Source organism: Bos indicus x Bos taurus, chromosome 9, assembly GCF_003369695.1.
Source record: "Bos indicus x Bos taurus breed Angus x Brahman F1 hybrid chromosome 9, Bos_hybrid_MaternalHap_v2.0, whole genome shotgun sequence".
In the NCBI taxonomy this organism is placed as follows: domain Eukaryota; kingdom Metazoa; phylum Chordata; class Mammalia; order Artiodactyla; family Bovidae; genus Bos; species Bos indicus x Bos taurus.
This window is the reverse complement of record NC_040084.1, coordinates 70214915-70235598: the sequence shown is the minus strand read 5'-3', so window position 1 is coordinate 70235598 and position 20684 is coordinate 70214915. Positions and strand designations below refer to the sequence as shown.

The 20684-nt window shown below is 38.1% G+C and overlaps 1 protein-coding gene across 6 annotated transcripts in view; it reads right to left on the bottom strand.

Annotated features, from left to right (window-relative positions):
- Positions 1–3236: 3236 nt before the first annotated feature.
- Positions 3237–20684, bottom strand: part of LOC113898430 — a 276016-nt gene continuing 258568 nt past the window's right edge. For all 6 annotated transcript variants that reach the window (XR_003512649.1, XR_003512646.1, XR_003512647.1 and 3 more), the window contains one exon: positions 3237–4712. Coding sequence is in view for 1 of the 6 variants with exons in the window: in XM_027551568.1 (XP_027407369.1) it covers positions 4702–4712 (11 nt within the window). In the remaining 5 variants the exon portion in view is untranslated. The remainder of the gene's footprint in view (positions 4713–20684) is intronic.

Here is a 20684-nt window from a genome sequence, read left to right as displayed (position 1 = left end):
CTTTGTGACACCATGGACTGTATTCCACCAGGCTCCTCTGTCCATGGAATTTTCCAGGCAAGATTACTGGAGAGGGTTGCCATTTCCTTCTTCAGACAATATAGTAGTCCTCCCTTATCCTCTGGGAATACGTTCCAAGACCCCCAGTGGATGACTGAAACCATGAACAGTACTGACCCTATACATACTCTGTTTTTTTCCTATACATGTGATAAAGTTTAATTTATAAATTTATATTAATTTATAGATTAGGCACAATGAAGGACTAACAACAATAACTGATAATAAATTAGAATAATTATAGCAATATACTGTAATAAAAATTATGTGAATGTGGTCTCTCTCTGTCTCAGAATATCTTATTGTATAAACTTAATGCCTTCTCTGTCTTAATGAAGCTCATATCATGCCCAGTGGGAGTAACTTTAAGAATTTCTCATGGAGAGAACAAGATGGTAGAGGAGTAGCTGGATGTGGAATACATCTCTCTCCATGGATACATCAGGAATACATCCTCAGACACAGAAGTGCATGCAGAACACCAGCTGAGAGCAGACAGGAGTACCTGACCAGTGGAAAAGAATATGTAAAACCTTGCAAAACTCAGTAGGACAAAGGAACTAAGGGGAAAAACAGGAGGGTTAGTAGGATTGGACCTGCCCTCGGTGGATGGGGGAACTGAAGCAGGGGTCTGATCCCCACATCAGGGCAATTGTCTGAGTCAGAGGAGAAACATTTAAGGCTAAGAGTGAAACAGCTGATCTGTGGCAGCCTAAATGGGATGAGAATCAGACAGCCCTTCCCGCAGCCATACATGCCCTGGACAGGGTTGCAGATCCTCTGGAAGGCGCAGTGGCTGGGAGCTGGAGTTTAGGGATTGTGGAGCAATCACAGGGTGAGGGCTGCTTTTGACTATGGAGAGTTGGGTTAAGGGGATGTGAGAGAGGAGACTATGGCGGGAAATGCCTGTGGAGGAAAACCGGGCAGCCATGGAAGCAAGGCAATACTGATGAGTCATGCATGCATAGGAGGAAAAGCCATCACCATAACCTCTTTCACCCCACACGCCAGCATGGAAGCTAAACAATAGAGAGGCTAGCCCATCCAATGCCTGATGCACTGAACTGCAGAGTAGGACCCCATTCAGGGTGCCCCTTTAAGTGCCTGACATGCTGATCTACAGAGTAGGACCCTAGCCAGGGGAGCGTCTCTATGTGCCTGATTTTCTGAACAACAGAGAAGGACCCCAGGCAAGGGAGCCCTCTAAATGCCTGAATGGGCGGAGCTACGGGGAAAGATTGGCCAAAGAGACTTTCTGATCGCCAGCTACAAGAGGCTTGAAGAAAGACTCTGATAGGGCCATAACTCGTGCAGCAGAGGCAGTCTGTGTCCCTGCACACTTGGGCACTGCCAGGGTCCCTGGTGGGCCACCTTCACGCTCAACTCTTACTGGGGCAGAGCTTCCACAGGCAAAAAAAAGTCTTGCATCTATGTGCACAGGGTTGCTTTGGTCATGTCCAACCCTTTGCAGCCCTGTAGACTGTGGCCTGCCAGGCTTCTCTGTCAGGGGGATTCTCCAGGCAAGATTACTGGAGTGTATTGGCCAATATTGGTTGCCATACCCTTCTAGAGCACTATATTTCCTGCTGCCCTAGCTTCCAACTCCCCTGAGTACCTGGTGCTGCCAGAACCCCTGCAACCTAAGTCATTTTGAAAATGACTATACTACCAAATGCAATCTACAGATTCAATGTGATCCCTATCAAATGACCAAGACATTTTTCACAGAACTAGAACAAAAAATTTCACAATTTATGTGGAAACACAAAAGACCCCGAATAGCCAAAGCAGTTTTGAGAAAGAAGAATGGAGCTGGAGGAATCAACCTTCCTGATTTCAGATTATACTACAAAGCTACAGTCATCAAGACAGTATGGCACAGAAATACTGTAACATAAAAACAGAAATATAGACCAATGGAACAAGACAGAAAGCCCAGAAATAAATCCATGCCACTATGAGAACCTTATTTTTGACAAAGGAGGTAAGAATATACAATGGGGCAAAGACAGCCTTTTCGATAAATGGTCTGGGAAAACTGGACAGCTACATGTAAACATGTAGAACACTTCCTAACACCACACACAAAGATAAACTCAAAATGGATTGAAGACCTAAATGCAAGACCAGAAACTATAAAACTCTTAGAGGAAAACATAGGCAGGACACTCAATGACATAAATCAAAGCAAGATCCTCTATGACCCACCTCCTAGAGTGATGGAAATAAAAACAAAAGTAAACAAGTGGGACCTGATTAAACTTAAAAGCTTTGCAAGCAAAGGAAACTATGAGCAAGGTGAAAAGACAACCCTCAGAATGAGAGAAAATAGTAGCAAATGACACAACTGATAAAAGATTAATTTCCAAAATATACAAGCAGCTCATACAATTCAATACCAGAAAAACAAACAACCCAAAAAATGGGAAAAAAGACCTAAACAGATATTTCTCCAAAGAAGACATACAAATGGCTAACAAACACATGAAAAGATGCTCATCGCTCATTATTAGAGAAATGCAAATCAAAACTACAATGAGATTATCACCTCACACCAGTCAGAATAGCCATCATCAAAAGTCTACAAACAATAAATGCTGGAGAGGGTGTGGAGAAAAGGCAAGGCTCTTGCACTGTTGGTGGGAATGTAAATTGATACGGCCATTATGGAAGACAGTATGGAGATTCCTTAAAAAACTAAGAATAAAACCACCATATGACCCAGCAATCCCACTCCTAGGCATATACCCTGAGGAAACCAAAATTGGAAGAGAGACATGTATCCCATTGTTCAATAAATAAATTTAAATTAAAGCAAATTCTCAATAAAAACAATAATGATTAAAAAATTTCTTTTTTTTTCTTCACAATTTCATGAACAGAAGATTTATTCTCACTGTAGATCACAGAAAATTCAGCATACTATTTTTTTTCTTCCTTTGTTGATAACTTTCACCTTTTCACTTAAAGGAAGCATTTTATGACTTCTCAAATTACCAGAAACACTATTCTTGCATCTGGGGGATGTTATTAAGTAAAATAAGGGTGACTTGAACACAGCACTGCAATACTGGAGACAACTAGATGACTAATGGCTAGTACCCGCTGGACAAAGGGCTAATTCATGTCTGGGGCAGGATGGAGCGAGAAGGCAGAGATTTCAATATGCTACTCAGTTTGCAGTTTAAAACCTATGAAATGTTTATTTCTCTGGAAATGTTTATTTCCTTTTAATATTTTCAGAGCACAATTGACCCATGAATTGATAACTGAAATGACAAAGAAAAACCACAGATAAGGGGGAGACTTCTGTAATGGAAACTGTAGCAGTCTGAAATATTCCACAACAATAATATGCAAGCACTTCCTGCTGAGTCAAGAAATGAACTATTACACTGAACATTAACTGATAATGTACCTATCTGACAGTACATTTTCCCACCTGGTAAGCCTGGCTGGCCACAAGCCAAGTCAGGGACAGTTGTGTTTTCCAAAAGATATTTTAGTCATTTGAGCCAAAACAGGGTAATTATTAATGAAAAACCTTCATGATAGTGCAATTATGTATATTATTACTAACCTTCATGGCAATCTAACTTGATCATATAGGTATTGTTTTATCTCCATCTGCTAATGAGAAAAAGGAGGTTGAAAGCTGTTGAGTAACTTGCCCAAGGTCACTGGGCACAAAGGCCACATAAAAAAGCATAGGTGGCAATGTTCACTTAAATAGCGACAGTAACAATAGTAATAACAAGTAAAGTTTATTGAGCACTATCCACAGCATTCCAGCTGGTGAGCAGCAAGGATGCAGTTCTAGAAAGCCTCTTCTTTTACTATTTGAGATCATATCAACAATATTAAAAATAAACCAGCTTTAACCTGGAACATATCAGAATGTCAGGTATGTTAAAGCACTCTCGCTTGAATCTAGAAGCCATTCAGAATTGTCTCCTATATTTGATAGAGTTCTTCAAAATCTGATGTGCTTTCCTAGAATGTGTCAAACATTTTTTTCAGGTTTTCTTTGGAAAGGTTGTGTTTCTGAACATGGGTCTTCCTTGCTTGGCAAGTTTAATAAAACTACATTTTAGAATCATACTACACTCTGAACCAAATATTGTTATGAGCATTTTAGATGCCAATATATGTAATCCTCATAGCAGCCTCATGGATCATTTTGATTTCCATCTTATATTTGAGGCAATTGAAGCACAGAGAGGTTAATAAACTTACTGAAGGCCACATAGGAAATGGTAGAGCCAAAATTCAATCCAGGTAGTTGGAATACAGAGCCCATACTCTTAACATATTTTTTGGCTGTGCTGGGTCTCCATTGCTTTGAGTGGGCTTTCTCTAGTTGTGGTGATCAGAGGTTACTCTTCGTTGCTGCATGCAGGCTCCTCATTGCAGTGGCTTCTCTTGTGGAGCACTAGGCATCTGGGCTTCAGAAGTTGCAGCACATGGGCTCAGTAGTTGTGTCACACAGGCTCAGTAGTTACAGTGCACAGGCTGAGGTGCTCTGCACTATGTGGAATCTTCCCAGACCAGGGATCGAACCAGGGTGCCTTGCATGGGCAGATTGATTCTTATTCACTGCACCATCAGGGAAGTCCGGGAGTCCACATTCTTAATCAAGTGTTATATGGTACCTACAAAATAAAAAAAAATTTAATTCAAAACTATACTAGAAAAATAGAAAGGAAACATTTCATTGACTGGAAACCATGGGAAATAATTGAATGATGAAAGGTACACAGTAGCAGAGCAACGTTAGGCAGATAATGTGGGCAGAAGTTGGAGGGTGTAAATAGAAAACAGAGGCAGAGGTAACTCTTGGGGGAATTATTTGGTATAGTAGCAACATGTTTTGGGAGGTCAAACTCCTGGTTCATTATTTCTTGACTATTCAGGATGTCTGCATCCTAGAGGCATCAGTATGTGGGAGCTTGGGTTTAAGAAAAAGAGGCAGAACTACAAGTGGTTGGCAAGACCTAGAAGTATGTGTCCCCACACCCAGAAGACCAACTACTGATGTACTTTGTCTCACTGGACACATTCTGCTTCTTCTAGGACATCTCTTCAAACGGGCTGCTGCACAAATTCCAGCACCTCCTTACAAACCTTAATTCTCTTTGGATTGTGCAAAACATATACAACAGATAATACAATCAAAATTTAAGCCACAAAATTGAGCACACAATCAGAATCACCAAAAATTTAAGAACACAATGAAAGGGAGACCACAGATTTAAGTAACCAAGTAAACTGTGCCTGAAAACTCAGAATGATACAAGTAAAAACTTAATGTACTAAAAATAATTAAATATATCATGAAATTAAAAATCTTACCATAGAAATTAAAATTCAAGAGAATGCTGATAGATGAAACAAAGCTGGTTGTGTTTTAGTAACAGTTAAAATAATTTAATAATAGATACTGGGCTTCCATCTACAATTTGTATCTACAATACATGGGTTTTGCTGTATTTTTTTCTATTTTGATATATGTTTGAAATTTCCCATGGTAAGAGACTAAAAATCATATCTTAAAAGAGATAAAAGAATCAACATGATGAAATATCAAGTCAAAGGATTCTTATTGGACATATCACAAGAAACAAATTGAGAATATCAAAGAAAAATTAAATGAAAAGTAGATCTAGAACTTGTGACATAATCTTATAGAAGTTACAGAAGAGTGATAAGGTCACAAACGCAAAGATGTAATAAACACAAACTGTAGGGTTGAAAGAGATAACAAGATAGATGGTAGTAATACCTGGATAGATAGATAAACTACCAGCAACACCAAAAATATCTTGTGTAGACATCACAAAGTGAAATTTATGACTACCTCAGTCAAGTGACTGAGACAGAATTCAAAAGTAGGTCAAATTGCATCACACAAAAAGCTAGGTTTGTATTTTTTTCTTGTAAGGCTATTGTAAAAATTTATTCTGAAACATTGGTTCCCAACTTGGGGAAAGTACCATAAAAACCTGTAATAAAAGAGACTAAAGTAATTTGAAGTTCAAGAATATGAAACATTAAACTTTCTATGAAAAGCCAAAAAATTGCTTGCATTTAAATTCTTCATAGTATGTTTTTTTGTAATGTTTCTAAGTGAGTTTCAAAATTAAAATACATGCTATTTCTGACATTATTAACACAAACATCTTCTTCACATCCCAGTTTTGCTGGTTATGCATATTCTTATTTTCTGTATTTCTATAGGTCTCTTTCGAATAGCTATAACCCAAACAATTATGCTCAAATATAAACATTATTTGCTAAAATAAGTTTTATTTCCTCATTCACATGCATTATGACTGAAAGATTGTTATAGCTTAACTAGACAATGCATTTATTGTTAGAGACCATGGGTTTTTTTTTTTTTTTTTTTCATTTTGCAGTGGCAAGTATCCAGAGATAGTGCCTGATTATTTTTGATTGCAGTAGATTCTAGCCCCAGGCTTTCTCTTCTCTGTCCATCGATCCCAGCCAAGTGGTCAATTATCAACAGATATATACAAAACATTGAAAAGCATAACAGCAATCATTAAGTCATTTTGTCATTTCCCCTCAAATTCTTTTTCTTACATGTAAAGGTTTTTGTGTATCACTTTTTCATAGGACAGGAAATAAATAGTAATTTTCTTAACCTTTTGAGTACTATTATTAATGATTTGTCAAAAAGATAAATATGTGTAATTTAAAAGTTTTACTCTAGTCTTGATCACCCCTAGAAATGGACTATCCTTACTCCTTGGAAAAGAATCTTAAAAAAAAAAAAAAAAAGCAATGTGTCACCTGTTGAGGCAAAACTATCACTAAGAGACGGTGAAAAAAAACAGGAAGAAGGAGGGAAAACAAAATCAAAACCCTCCCCTCAAAATGAGTCTGAATAAAACTGTTAAGGAGAGATCTTTAAAGGGAAAGTTAGATTTTCAAATGCATTTATCAGAAAATGAGTGTTTAGAAAATAGATAAACATAGCTTTTACACAAACAGCTAGAAAAAGAGTGGGAAAAAACCTAAAGAAAGAAGAAATGATGTCACATAAGCAGGAACTCAAAATAAGAACAAAGAAACCTTTAGATCAACAATATGGTTTTTAAAATGGATAATAATAGGAAGAATATTTTACATAAATGATAAACTGGAAAAAGACATGCATAAATAACATAAATAGGACATTAATATTGGAGGAGGAAATGGCAACCCACTTCAGCATTCCTGCCTGGAAAATCCCATGGACAGAGGAGCCTGGTGGGCTAAAGTTTATAGGGTTACAAAGAATTGAACACAACTGAGCATGCATGCACTGCTGCTGCTGCTGCTGCTAAGTCGCTTCAGTCGTGTCCGACTCTGTGAGACCCCATGGACTGTAGCCCACCAGGCTCCTCCGTCCATGGGATTTTCCAGGCAAGAGTACTGGAGTGTGGTGCCATCGCCTTCTCCGAGCACGCATGCACAGGACATTACTAAGTCCAATGCAACTTTCTTTGCAGTGGCCACAGGACTGGAAAAGGTCAGTTTTCACTTCAGTCCCAAAGAAAGGCAATGCCAAAGTGTGCTCAAACTACTGCTCAATTGTACTCATCTCACACGCTGAGTGACTTCACTTTCACTTTTCACTTTCATGCATTGGAGGAGGACATGGCAACCCACTCCAGTGTTCTTGCCTGGAGAATCCCAGGGACGGGGTACCCTGGTGGGCTGCTATCTATGGGGTCGCACAGAGTCGGACACGACTAAAGTGACTTAGCAGCAGCAGCAGCACATACTAGCAAAGTAATGCTCAAAATTCTCCAAGTCAGGCTTCAACAGCACGTGAACTGAGAACTTCTAGATGTTCAAGCTGGGTTTAGAAAGGCAGAGGAACAAGAGATCAACTTGCAAACATCTGCTGGATCATCAAAAAAGCAAGAGAATACCAGAAAAACATCTACTTCTGCTTTATTGATTATGCTAAAGCCTTTGACTGTTTGGATCACAACAAACTGTGGAAAATTCTTCAAGAGATGGGAATACCAGACCACTTTGCCTGCCTCCTGAGAAATCTGTATGCTGGTCAAGAAACAACAGTTAGAATTGGATGTGAAATAACAGACTGGTTCCAAATATGGAAAGGAGTGTGTCAAGGCTGTATATTGTCACTCTGCTTATTTAACTTATATGCGGAGTACATCATGCGAAATGCCAGGCTGGATGAAGCACAAGCTGGAATCGAGATTTCTGGGAGAAATATCAATAACCTCAGATATGTAGATGACACCACCATTATGGCAGAAAGTGAAGAAGAACTAAAGAGCCTCTTCATAAAAGTGAAAGAGGAGAGTGAAAAAGCTGGCTTAAAACTCAGAAAACTAAGATCATGGCATCGGGTCCCATCACTTTAGGGCAAATAGATGGGGAAACAGTGGAAAAACAGTGAGAGACTTTATTTTTTGGGCTCCAAAATCACTGCAGCCATGGAATTAAAAGACTCTTGCTCCTTGGAAGAAAAGCTATGACAAAGCTAGACAGCATATTAAAAAGCAGAGACATTACTTTGCTGACAAAGGTTCGTCTAGTCAAAGCTATGGTTTTTCCAGTAGTCATGTATGGTGGTGAGAGTTGGACTATAACAAAAGCTGAGGGCCAAAGAATCGATGCTTTTGACTGTGGTGTTGGAAAAGACTTTCGCGAGTCACTTGGACTACAAGGAGATCAAACCAGTCTATACTAAAGGAAATCAGTCCTGAATACTCATTGTAAGGACTGATGCTGACGCTGAAACTCCAACACTTTGGCCACCTGATGCAAAGAACTGACTCACTGGAAAAGACCTTGATGCTGGGTAAGATTGAAGGCAGGAGAAGAAGGAGATGACCGAGGATGAGGTGGTTGGATGGCATCACTGACTCGATGGACATGAGTTTTAGCAAGCTTCGGGAATTGGTAAGGACAGGGAAGCCTGGCATGCTGCAATCCATGGGGTCGCAAAAAGTTGGACACAAGTGAGCAACTGAACTGAATTGAATGCAACTTTAAAAATAATTCATGATTTTTAATAGTTTTAGTCCTAAATTTTATCTAAATGTAAATATTTAGGTAAAAAACATAATTTTTATAGAAGAATGTCGAATAATTGTGTTGGAATAGAAAATAACAAAGACAACTATTAAATCTTGACACAATCAAAGCAAATATTTTAGTATTCTAGGGGGTTCCCAACCTTTCTCTCCAAACAAGGGCTGGGAAATTTTTTATAAAACTTTTTATAAAACTTTCAGGGAACAAGTAATCTATGCTATGTGTTGACAGTAAAAGGAATGAGACTTGTCAACTAATTCTGTTCAGTTCAGTTTAGTTCAGTCACTCAGTCATGTCTGACTCTTTGCGACCCTATGAATTGCAGCACACCAGGCCTCCCTGTCCATCACCAACTCCCGGAGTTCACTCAGACTCACGTCCATCGAGTCAGTGATGCCATCCAGCCATCTCATCCTCTGTCGTCCCCTTCTCCTCCTGCCCCCAAGCCCTCCCAGCATCAGAGTCTTTTCCAATGAGTCAACTCTTCGCATGAGGTGGCCAAAATACTGGAGTTTCAGCTTCAGCATCAGTCCTTCCAAAGAAATCCCAGGGATGATCTCCTTCAGAATGGACTGGTTGGATCTCCTTGCAGTTCAAGGGACTCTCAAGAGTCTTCTCCAACAGCACAGTCCAAAAGCATCAATTCTTCAGTGCTCAGCTTTCTTCACAGTCCAACTCTCACATCCATAAATGACCACTGGAAAAACCATAGCCTTAACTAGATGGACCTTTGTTGGCAAAGTAATGTCTCTGCTTTTGAATATGCTATCTATGTTGGTCATAACTTTCCTTCTAAGGAGTAAGCGTCTTTTAATTTCATGGCTGCAATCACCATCTGCAGTGATTTTGGAGCCCTAAAAAAAAAAAGTCTGACACTGTTTCCACTGTTTCCCCATCTATTTCCCATGAAGTGATGGGACCAGATGCCATTCTGTTAGATTAATATATATTGATACAAAAACCAAACAAATACAGTAAAAATAAGATCAGTTATATAAACAAACTTTGTTTTTTTATTTTTATTTATTTTTAATTTATTTTAATTGGAGGCTAATTACTTTATAATATTGTATTGGTTTTGCCATATATCAACATGAATCTGCCACAGGTGTACAAGTATTCCCAATCCCGTGAATTTAAATGTGAAATTTAAATGAGCTACTAAGAAATTAATATAACATTTATTAAGGGCATATCCTAGTAGGTTGAAAGAATGATGTTATATGATCAACTTAATACTGTTAAAAGAAAATTTAAGAGAATATATTTATGACCTTCAAACAGGAAAGAATTTCACTATGGATAAATTGAGATATATTAATTTAAAAAATTTTTGTTCATCCAGAAAAAAGAACACCCATGAACAAATTTTTTAAAAAATCTACTATTTGGAATAGGTATTTATAACTGCTATATCTTACAAAAGATAATTATGCAGAAATAATAACTCCTATAAATACAGTAAACCCATGCAATGTATTAGAATAGACACTGAAATCTAATAAGCATTATGGAAAGAGTGCTAGTAAAAAGGCAAGTTTAAATTTGAAACATACACTTCTGCTGCTGCTAAGTCGCTTCAGTCGTGTCTGACTCTGTGCGACCCCATAGACGGCAGCCCGCTAGGCTGCCCCGTCCCTGGGATTCTCCAGGCAAGAACACTGGAGTGGGTTGCCTTTCCTTCTCCAATGCATGAAAGTGAAAAGTGAAAGTGAAGTTGCTCAGTCGTGTCCGACTCTTCGTGACCGCATGGACTGCAGCCTACGAGGCTCCTCCGTCCATGGGATTTTCCAGGCAAGAGTACTGGAGTGGGGTGCCATTGCCTTCTCCAAATATACACTTCAGATTAACAAAATTTACATTGTTGGCAATATCTAGTGTTGGTTAGGATCTGGAGTCTAGTGAAAATGTAAATCGCTATATCATTCTGAAGAGTATTTTGACAATATTAAAGTTGAAAATCTAGGGACTATGTTGTACATGTACTCAAAAAACCACGTACGAAAGTGTTCATAGCATCATGAGTAACAGTGAAGAAATTAAAACCTTGGATGGATAAACTGTAAGGTATCTTGCAATAGATAAGGTATACCAGGGGAAATGAATGAACTACTGCTGCACATATCAGCTTGATTAAATCTTGAATACAGTATTAAGAAAGGATTCTACTGAAGGATGCATACAGTATGATGTCAGTTATGTAAAATGGAAGGATATGCCAAGCAACTCCAGATACTGTGTTATAACAGTGTAAAAATGCATGAGAATGATAGCCAAATTTAGATTAATGATTTTCTCTGGAAAGGCTAAGAAGAAGGAAGAAACTGACATCAAATATAAGAGAGGCAGTCAAAAAATATCAATTATATTTGTAATGAACTATTTCTTTAAAAAAATTAAAAGTTGAAGCAAATATAGCCAACTTTTAGAACTTGAAGGAGCTTGGTAGCTGGATTTTGGCTCAAGACACTTGTTATGGTGAAGTTTTACTTCATTGTATTTGAAATATTTCATGATATCCAAGGTAAATGCATTTAAAATATAGAAGCTGGAAAACATTTATTTAAAAATAATAAGTTTTGATAAGGGCTGTAAATTGGAGTTGGATTAAAATATTCAACTTCCTACTCTAAAGTCTGGGACCCTCATTTGAAGGAAAGCATGTCCTTATCTTAACCTCAATCTTCTGGCCAGAAGTTTAAGCCTGTTTTCCCAACTTTCTGAATTTTTCCAAATGGGATCTTTCAACAGTAATGATTTAGAGTTCTTATGGTAGCACAGTCTTTAGACAATGTGATCACTAAGAGGTAAAAGCAAAAAGTCAGAAGAAAAAGATTTCGTGGGATTAAATTGAAGTTTGGATATATACTAAGGAACAAACAAGCCATCTATATATATTTTATGTGATGGGGGAGTTTTTAGCATTTCCTTTTTTCAGATGTTTCTAGAGAGGACTTTTTAAAAGACCTCTTTATAGTCTCTTTTGAGCATTTTGTTTTCTTCTTTTCTGGGCAGGTTAACAAATTAAAGAGCCTATTTCCTCTCTACAGCTGTGCGTCATTGCCTTAGGGAGTATTATGGGAACACATTCTAAAGAAGTTTGTTCTGCTGTCTAACAGCAAGAGTTCTTAACATAAACAAGCTTGCAACCTCCCTGAGGACTGAGCAGATGTCTGTGATCATTCCTGCTGGCTACTCTAACTGTCCTGCCGGCTGACCAGTGTGATTCCCTGATAGCAGATCCCTGACCTATGAAGTAATGTTGCCCTGAAGATACTGGACGCAAAAGACAGGTCTGAAGTAAATTCAGTGAATTTGCTTCTTTATGTGATCCATATAGGTCATGGCTACAACAGGAGTAACCAATGATTGTTCAAATAGACTGCATTTAAGCCTACAGATATAGGTCCATCTAGTCAAGGCTATGGTTTTTCCTGTGGTCATGTATGGATGCGAGTGTTGGACTGTGAAGAAAGCTGAGTGCAGAAGAATTGATGCTTTTGAACTGTGGTGTTGGAGAAGACTCTTGAGAGTCCCTTGGGCTGCAAGGAGATCCAACCAGTCCATTCTGAAGGAGATCAGCCCTGGAATTTCTTTGGAAGGAATGATGCTAAAGCTGAAACTCCAGTACTTTGGCCACCTCATGTGAAGAGTTGACTCATTGGAAAAGACTCTGATGCTGGGAGGGATTGGGGGCAGGAGGAAAAGGGGACTACAGAGGATGAGACGGCTGGATGGCATCACTGACTAGATGGACGTGAGTTTGAGTGAACTCCGGGAGTTGGTGATGGCCAGGGGGGCCTGGTGTGCTGCGATTCATGGGGTTGCAAAGAGTTGGACACGACTGAGCGACTGAACTGAACTGAGGCTTTTATCATTTATCATTTTCATGAAAATGGGAAACTCTAAGGCCCTTTGGCAAGCAAGCATTTTCCTGTAGGGAAAAATGCATGCTTTAAAGTTATGAATTCTTAAATAGCTAAAATGGGCATGCTTCTACTGAAGATCCATCCATGAAATGAGAATTTTATAAAGATTTTTCAAAATTAACAGTATGATGATAAACCTGTTGCTGCTTTCTTGTAATGTACTAAAGTAACAAGTTTGACTTCAAATATTTAAATCATTTTGTTTGCTAGACAACCTCACCTTATCAGAAAAGAATTTACTTAACAAGACTTTTTTTGAGAATTGCACAAGTGAGATCTTGGGAAATGGAATGAGGGTAGGGGCAATATAATTCTCTAGAATGTTAACTATTTATCTCCATCAAAACAAAGGAAATGATGTGGGTACTTCAATGTATCTGAGGTGATTCCAGCTTGCTGAGAATGAACTTGATTGTGTATAAAAATAATAAATCATAGACTCCTTCTGTCTTAAAACAATGAAAGGATGTTGGTAAGTGGCTTTGGAATATGGTGATCTCAAACTGCGATCAGTGATCTCAGAGTCTTGGACTTTCAGTTGGAAGAGTTTTTAATATCAATATGAAACTGTGGTTCAGGCAGGTTAATGGACTTGGATGAGGCCACACATCATGATGGTCTAGACATCTTTTTTTTTAAAAAAAAGACTTTATTTCTTTTTAAAGCAGTGTTAGAGTCACAGAAAAATTGAATTTCTTCTTCTCCTCTGCTCCCTGCCCTGATGTGTGCATAGTCTCCCTCTTTGTCAACATCTCCCTTCAGAGTGGTGCATTCATTACAGTTGATCAATCCACATTGACACTTCATAATCATCCAAAGAGCATAGTTCACCTTAGGGTTCCTTCTTGGTTTAGACTAACCATAAGTTTTTAGTGACCCTTAAATGCTCTGTGTTCTGCCTGTTCATCTGTCCCTTCCCCCAACCTCAGGCAACTACTGATCTCCCTCTTGGGTTTACAGTTTTGCCGTTGCCAGAATGTCATATAGTTGGAATTATATATTAAGTAGCCTTTCCAGACTGGCTTCTTTCACTTAGTCTTTTCATGGCTTGATAGCATAAAGAGTTAAATAGTACTCCATTGCCTGGACTGCCACAGCTTATTTACACATTCACTTACTGAAGGACATCTTGGTTGCTTCCAAGTTTTGAAAATTAAGAATAAAATTGCTATAAAGGCCATGTGTAGGTTTTAGTGTGAATGTAAATTTTCAGCTATGGGTAAATGTCAAGGAGTGTAACTGCTGGATCATATAGTAAGAGTAAGCTTTGTAAAACCTGTTAAGCTGTCTTCTGTACATTTTACATTCCTACCAGCAATGAATGAGTTTTTGTTGCCCCCCATTCTCTCCAGTAAGTGGTGTTAGTGTTCTGGATTTTGGCTATTGGATGTGTAGTGATGTCTCTCTGTAGTTTTATTTTGCATTTTCCCGATGACAGAGGATGTGGAACATCTTTTCCTATGCTTATTTGCCACCTGTATATTTCCCTTGGTGAAGTGCCTGTTAAGGTTTTTGGCCCATTTTAGAATTAAGTTGTTTGTTTTCTTATTGTTGAGTTTTAAGAGTTCTTTGTACCTTTAGGATACCAGTTCTTTATCAGATGTGTCTTTTGCAAATATCTTCTCCCAGTCTGTGATTTGTATTTTACATTCTCTTGACATTGTCCTGTACAATGTCAAGAAGAAATTTTTAATTTTAATGACATCCAGTTTAACAATAATTTCTTGCATGGATCATGCCTTTGGTGTTAAATCTCAAATGTCCTCACCATGCCCAAGGTCACCTAGGTTTTCTGCTATGTTATTTTCTAGAGGTTTAGCTTTGCATTTTGCATTTGCATGATCCATTTTAAGTTAATTTTTGTGAAAGGTGTGAGGTTTGTTTGTAGATTTTTTTCTTTGCATGTGATGTCCAGTTGTTTCAATACCATTTGTTGAAAAGACTATCTTTGCTTCATTGTACTGTCTTTGTTCCTTTGTCAAAGATCTGTTAACTATATTAATATGGGTCTATTTCTGAGTTCTCTATTCTATTACATTGATTGTGTCTATCTTTTTTTAATGTGCCTATTATTTCTCCAAATCACACTGTCTTGATTACAATAAGTCTCAAAATCAAGTACTGTCAGTTCTCTACAGGTATTCTTCTACTGCAAATCTGTATTGAATATTTTGAGTCTTCTGCCTTTCCGTATAAACTGTAGATTCAGTATGTCTATATCCACAGAATAACTTGCTAGGATTTTGATTGGGGTTACATTGAATCTATTGATCAAGTTGGGAGGAACTGACAATTTGACAATATTTAGTCTTCCTATGTGACCATGGATTCCCTGTCCTTTAGTTCTTTGATTTTGTTCATCAGAGATTTGTAGTTTTTCTCATATAGATCTTACTCATATTTTATTATATTTATACCTAAGTATTTAATTGTGGGAGATACTAGTGTAAATGTTATTGTGTTTTTAATTTCAAATTCCGCTAGTTCATAACTGGTATGTTGTTGTTGTTGTTCAGTCTCTAAGTTGTGTCTGGTTATTTGCAACCGCATGGACTACAGCATGCCAAGCTTCCCTGTCCTTCATCGTCTCCTGGAGTTTGCTCAAACTCTGATGCCATCCAATCATCTCATCCTCTCTGTTGCCCCCTACTCTTCCTGCCCTCAATTTTTCCCAGCATCAGGATCTTTTCAGTGAGTCAACTCATTGCATCAGGTGGCCAAAGTGCTGAAACCTTAGCTTCGGTACCAGTCCTTCCAATGAGTATTGAGAGTTGATTTCCTTTAGGATTGACTGGAGGCTGAAAATGCTTTCCAAGTGTTCATTAAATATCAAAGTGCAGATTTTTATGTTACAAGAATAAACAAACTTATTTCTCATTGGTAAAAATGTGTTGATTATAATGTTTCCTATTTTGATTAATAAAGATATGTTCGAGCCTAGTTATAATGATTTAAAATTCATGGTCTGAAACCACAATTACATTTGCATTAACCTAAATCTTGGATCTGGCAGCCTTGCTATAATCACTTACTAGTTCCTGGAATTTAGATAGCATTGGAAAAATTACTTAATTATATGTTTAATTTTTGAGTTCTAAAGATGCTTAATTTTAATAAAAATCTGATATATTGTTTTAAAAAATATATGTATATTTAGCAAACATCCATATCTGTTAATCTTGACAAAAAGAATGAAAAAAAAATCAAATGAATCTGAATAAGACTCTAGGTCTTATTAACAGTTTGTAAGAACTTTAAAAGAAAACAGGATATGTTAGATGACATTTTGGGCATGTAATTAGTTAATTCCAGAGAGGGAAATTCTACTGATCTTGTTTCCTCAACACACACACATATATACACATGCATTATGAAGAGGAAAAACTAAATTAAAAGAAATTTAACAGACATATCACTCTAACATGGAACTGACAAAGTGTTGTGTGTTTTGGTGTGAAATAAACAAGAACAGACTTTATTTTTTGGGGGCTCCAAAATCGCTTCAGAGGGTGACTGCAGCCATGAAATTAAAAGACGCTTACTCCTTGGAAGAAAAGTTATGACCAACATAGATAGCATATTCAAAAGCAGAGACATTATTTTGCCAACAAAGGTCCGTCTAGTCAAGGCTATGGTTTTTCCAGTGGTCATGTATGGATGTGAGAGTTGGACTGTGAAGAAAGCTGAGCGCCGAAGAATTGATGCTTTTGAACTGTGGTGTTGGAGAAGACTCTTGAGAGTCCCTTGGACTGCAAGGAGATCCAACCAGTCCATTCTAAAGGAGATCAGTCCTGGGTGTTCTTTGGAAGGAATGATGCTAAAGCTGAAACTCCAGTACTTTGGCCACCTCATGCAAAGAGTTGACTCATTGGAAAAGACTCTGATGCTGGGAGGGATTGGGGGCAGGAGGAGAAGGGGACGACAGAGGATGGGATGCTTGGATGGCATCATTGACTCGATGGACGTGAGTCTGAGTGAATTCTGGGAGATGGTGATGGACAGGGAGGCCTTGAGTGCTGCGATTCATGGGGTCTCAAAGAGTTGGACACGACTGAGAGACTGAACTGAAACAAGAACAATGATTCTTTCTTTATGGCATTAAATAACTATTATATTAGCGTCTATTTATGTGTAATGATGGGTATTATAGCTTTCTTAGAGAATTACTGTCTTTAACAGATACAAACTAAAATATTTTAAGATAAAACAATTGATGTCAGAGATTTACTTCAAAATAATCAGGCTAGTGTGGGATAGAGAGTCCATATGGAGATAACCACTGAGAGCAAGTAATAGGTATCTTGGGTTCCATAAAGTGTTCTCTTCACATGTTTGTATGTTTGAAAGTTTCCATAACAAAAAATAGAAAGTTTTGTTGAACACTAAACTAGAATTTTCATGAAAAGTAGAATTATGTCTCCTCTCATTTACCTTTACATCCCTAGAATGTGTCTCAATAAGTACTTGCATAATCATGAACTAATGATTTATAATAAATTATTGTTATTTACTAATTATATTTTAACTAATAATATTTGATAATTTATGCTTGAATATGAACTTTTATACAGGAAAATGCCTTTATGTGGTCTCTGAAAAGTGAAGTTTACTACATCTTAAGAAAGTATGGCAGAAAAGGACTCTAAAATAAACTCAGTCTACTTATTGTGTTAATTTCTTTTATGTCTCAGTCATGCCTTGATTTAAATGATCTTTTCAATTGAGGCTATGAATAATGCACTGATTTAAAGAGGTCTCCTAAAACCTCATAGTTATCCAGAGAGCTACTTTATCTAAACTTCCAAAATTCTTGGTATGTTAATTGAATAAACTTTTGTCTAGAAACTCAAAATGAAAGGCACTCTGCTAGGTGCTGGTGGTAAAACAAACACATCTTTGCTCTTCAAGAAGCTAAGCTCAGTGGTATCTATGAGAACATTACTCTCTGTGCAGAAAACTATCCAAACCTTTTAGGGGTCATCATGCTCATAAGATACTGGGGACTTGATTTTTTCCCTCTCATTTTACAGCCTTAAAACAGTTATTGAAGTTGATCTATAGTGGGATTATTGGTTATTTGAATCAGCTACTGTGTTCAGATCACATTATCCGAAGCCATATTACCTGATATATATGAGACACAGTGGTGCTCAGTCACATCCATCTCTTTGAAACCCTCTGGACTGTACCAGTCCTCTGTCCATGGGATTTTTTTCAGGCAAGAATACTGGGCTGGCTTACCATTTCCTCCTCCAGGGGATCTTCCTGATCTAGGGATTGAACTCGCATCTCCTGTCTCCTGCACTGCAAATGGATTCTTTACTACTGAGCCATCAGGGAACCCCTGAAGAGAGGGTTTTATTACTGATGACATCCTGGCTTTGGCTGTGCTGCTTTTCTTACTATATCCAGGAGTTGGTGATGGACAGGGAGGCCTGGCGTGCTGTGATTCATGGGGTCGCAAAGAGTCGGACACAACTGAGCGACTGATCTGATCTGATCTGATCTGAGCCTCGCTTGACAGGCATAGTTAGTTCCTATATTAAATGGCTTATCCTACTCAAAAATAGACATAAATAGTGCCAGATATACATTATCATTGGGCTTTTTTTGGGGGGGGGGTTTGTTTGTTGGTATGTGTGGTTGCTCTGAGGTTTTTTGTTTGTTTTGTTTTGCCATTGTCTTAGGTAGAAATCTATTCCAAATTAAAACAGACTCCTGACTAACTATTTTCCTGATTTGGAAAATAGTCTTCTGCTTTCCAAAGGTTAATTCAGATTTTTTATTACAATATTATTATCATTTCCACTTTTTACTCTATAATTCAGATTTTAAGACTATATTTACAGTATCAGAGATTCAGTTCGGTTCAGTTCAGTCACTCAAGTCTTGTCTGACTCTTTGTGACCCCATGAACTGCAGCACGCCAGGCCTCCCTGTCCATCACCAACTCCCAGAGTTTACTCAAACTCATGTCCATCGAGTCGGTGATGCCATCCAGCCATCTCATCCTCTGTTGTCCCCTTCTCCTCCTGCCCCCAATCCCTCCCAGCATCAGGGTCTTTTCCAATGAGTCAACTCTTCGCATGAGGTGGCCAAAGTACTGGAGTTTCAGCTTTAGCATAAGTCCTTCCAAAGAACACCCAGGACTGATCTCCTTTACAATGGACTGGTTGGACCTTCTTGCAGTCCAAGGGACTCTCAAGAGTCTTCTCCAATATTATCCTTGAGCTATTAAAAAGGATAAAAAAGATCCCAAAGCCAGGAATTTGATTACAACTTGGTCTAGCTGTGAGAGTTCATACCTCCAACCCACACACAAGACAAAATTTTATTAGTGTACAGTTTGTACTGTATGCTCTTACATTTCAGCCTGTCTTGCCCTAAAAATGTGCATTTTCACTTGGATAGGTAATAAAAGTCATCCAATGGCTAAGCTGTTTTATGTGCAACTTCATATTCGACCAGTGCCAAACAAGGGCAGAAATTTACCACCTGTATGTCCTTTAGCAGGGTGTTTGGTGTTTGGGTTCTGTCTCCCACTGAGAATTTTATCCTTACATGTGGTATGTCTATTTTTTTTTTTTTTACAAGTCCAAGTAACAATTTTTTCTAGTCTACAGCACAGTTTTGTTTTACTTACATTTGGTGCTTTTAAGAGTGCTCCTTTTGAACAGACTTCTAATAAACACACAAAAAGTTATCTTAAAAATAAAATATACACAATTAAACAATAAGCATCCAGGTGTTCAGAGCTAAGTGGAGGTAATCTGATTGGTTCTATCAAGTTCACCTACTTAAGAATTCACCAACCAATGTGAGTTCTTCTGCTCTGAATTCCCCTGAATTAACAACTCACCAAAATCAGAGAGTCCTAAACATATATATACAAAATAAACCCCCTTTTAAAGCCACATCAGGACAAAAATTCAATTAGAAAGCCTCAATATGTCATCACACAGACAATTGCATTCATGAAGTTCATTAGTAGAAAATATGCACTATCTTTCCATGTCTATTTCAAACCTCTTAGAAATACAATTCTTTTGAAAATACTAAAGTATAATATCTTAGATGATGTAAAGATTAGGCAGGGTATAGTCTATACATGCATCTGACTGTGTGCATGTGTGCTAAGTCACTTCAGTCATGTCTGATTTTTTGCAACCCTCTGGACTGTACTCCGCCAGGCTCCTTTGTCCATGGGATTCTCCAGGCAAGAATACTGGAGTGGGTTGCCATTCCCTTCTCTAAGGGATCTTCCCTTCCCAGGGATCAAATCTTCAACTCATATGACTCCTCCATTGGCAGGCAAGTTAACATCAATCTTCTCAGGAGCTGCTGTGCGAGAGGGAATCCTAGCTACAGACACTCAGCCCGAAATTTCCTTCTCCATGAACTCTATATAATGCAAGTGCATGGCTTGCATATTGCCAACTGATGAGTCAAATCTGAAGCATACAAATAAGAACATCTTCTCCAGAGCCAGCACTAGGCTCCTCTGACAAGAACAGAGCAGTCTGCTGAGCATCCAAATCTCCACTTCTACTTATGTTGGAAATAAATTTTGATCCCTATTTAGGATCAGTTGATACTTTTAAGGACCTTTTTTCT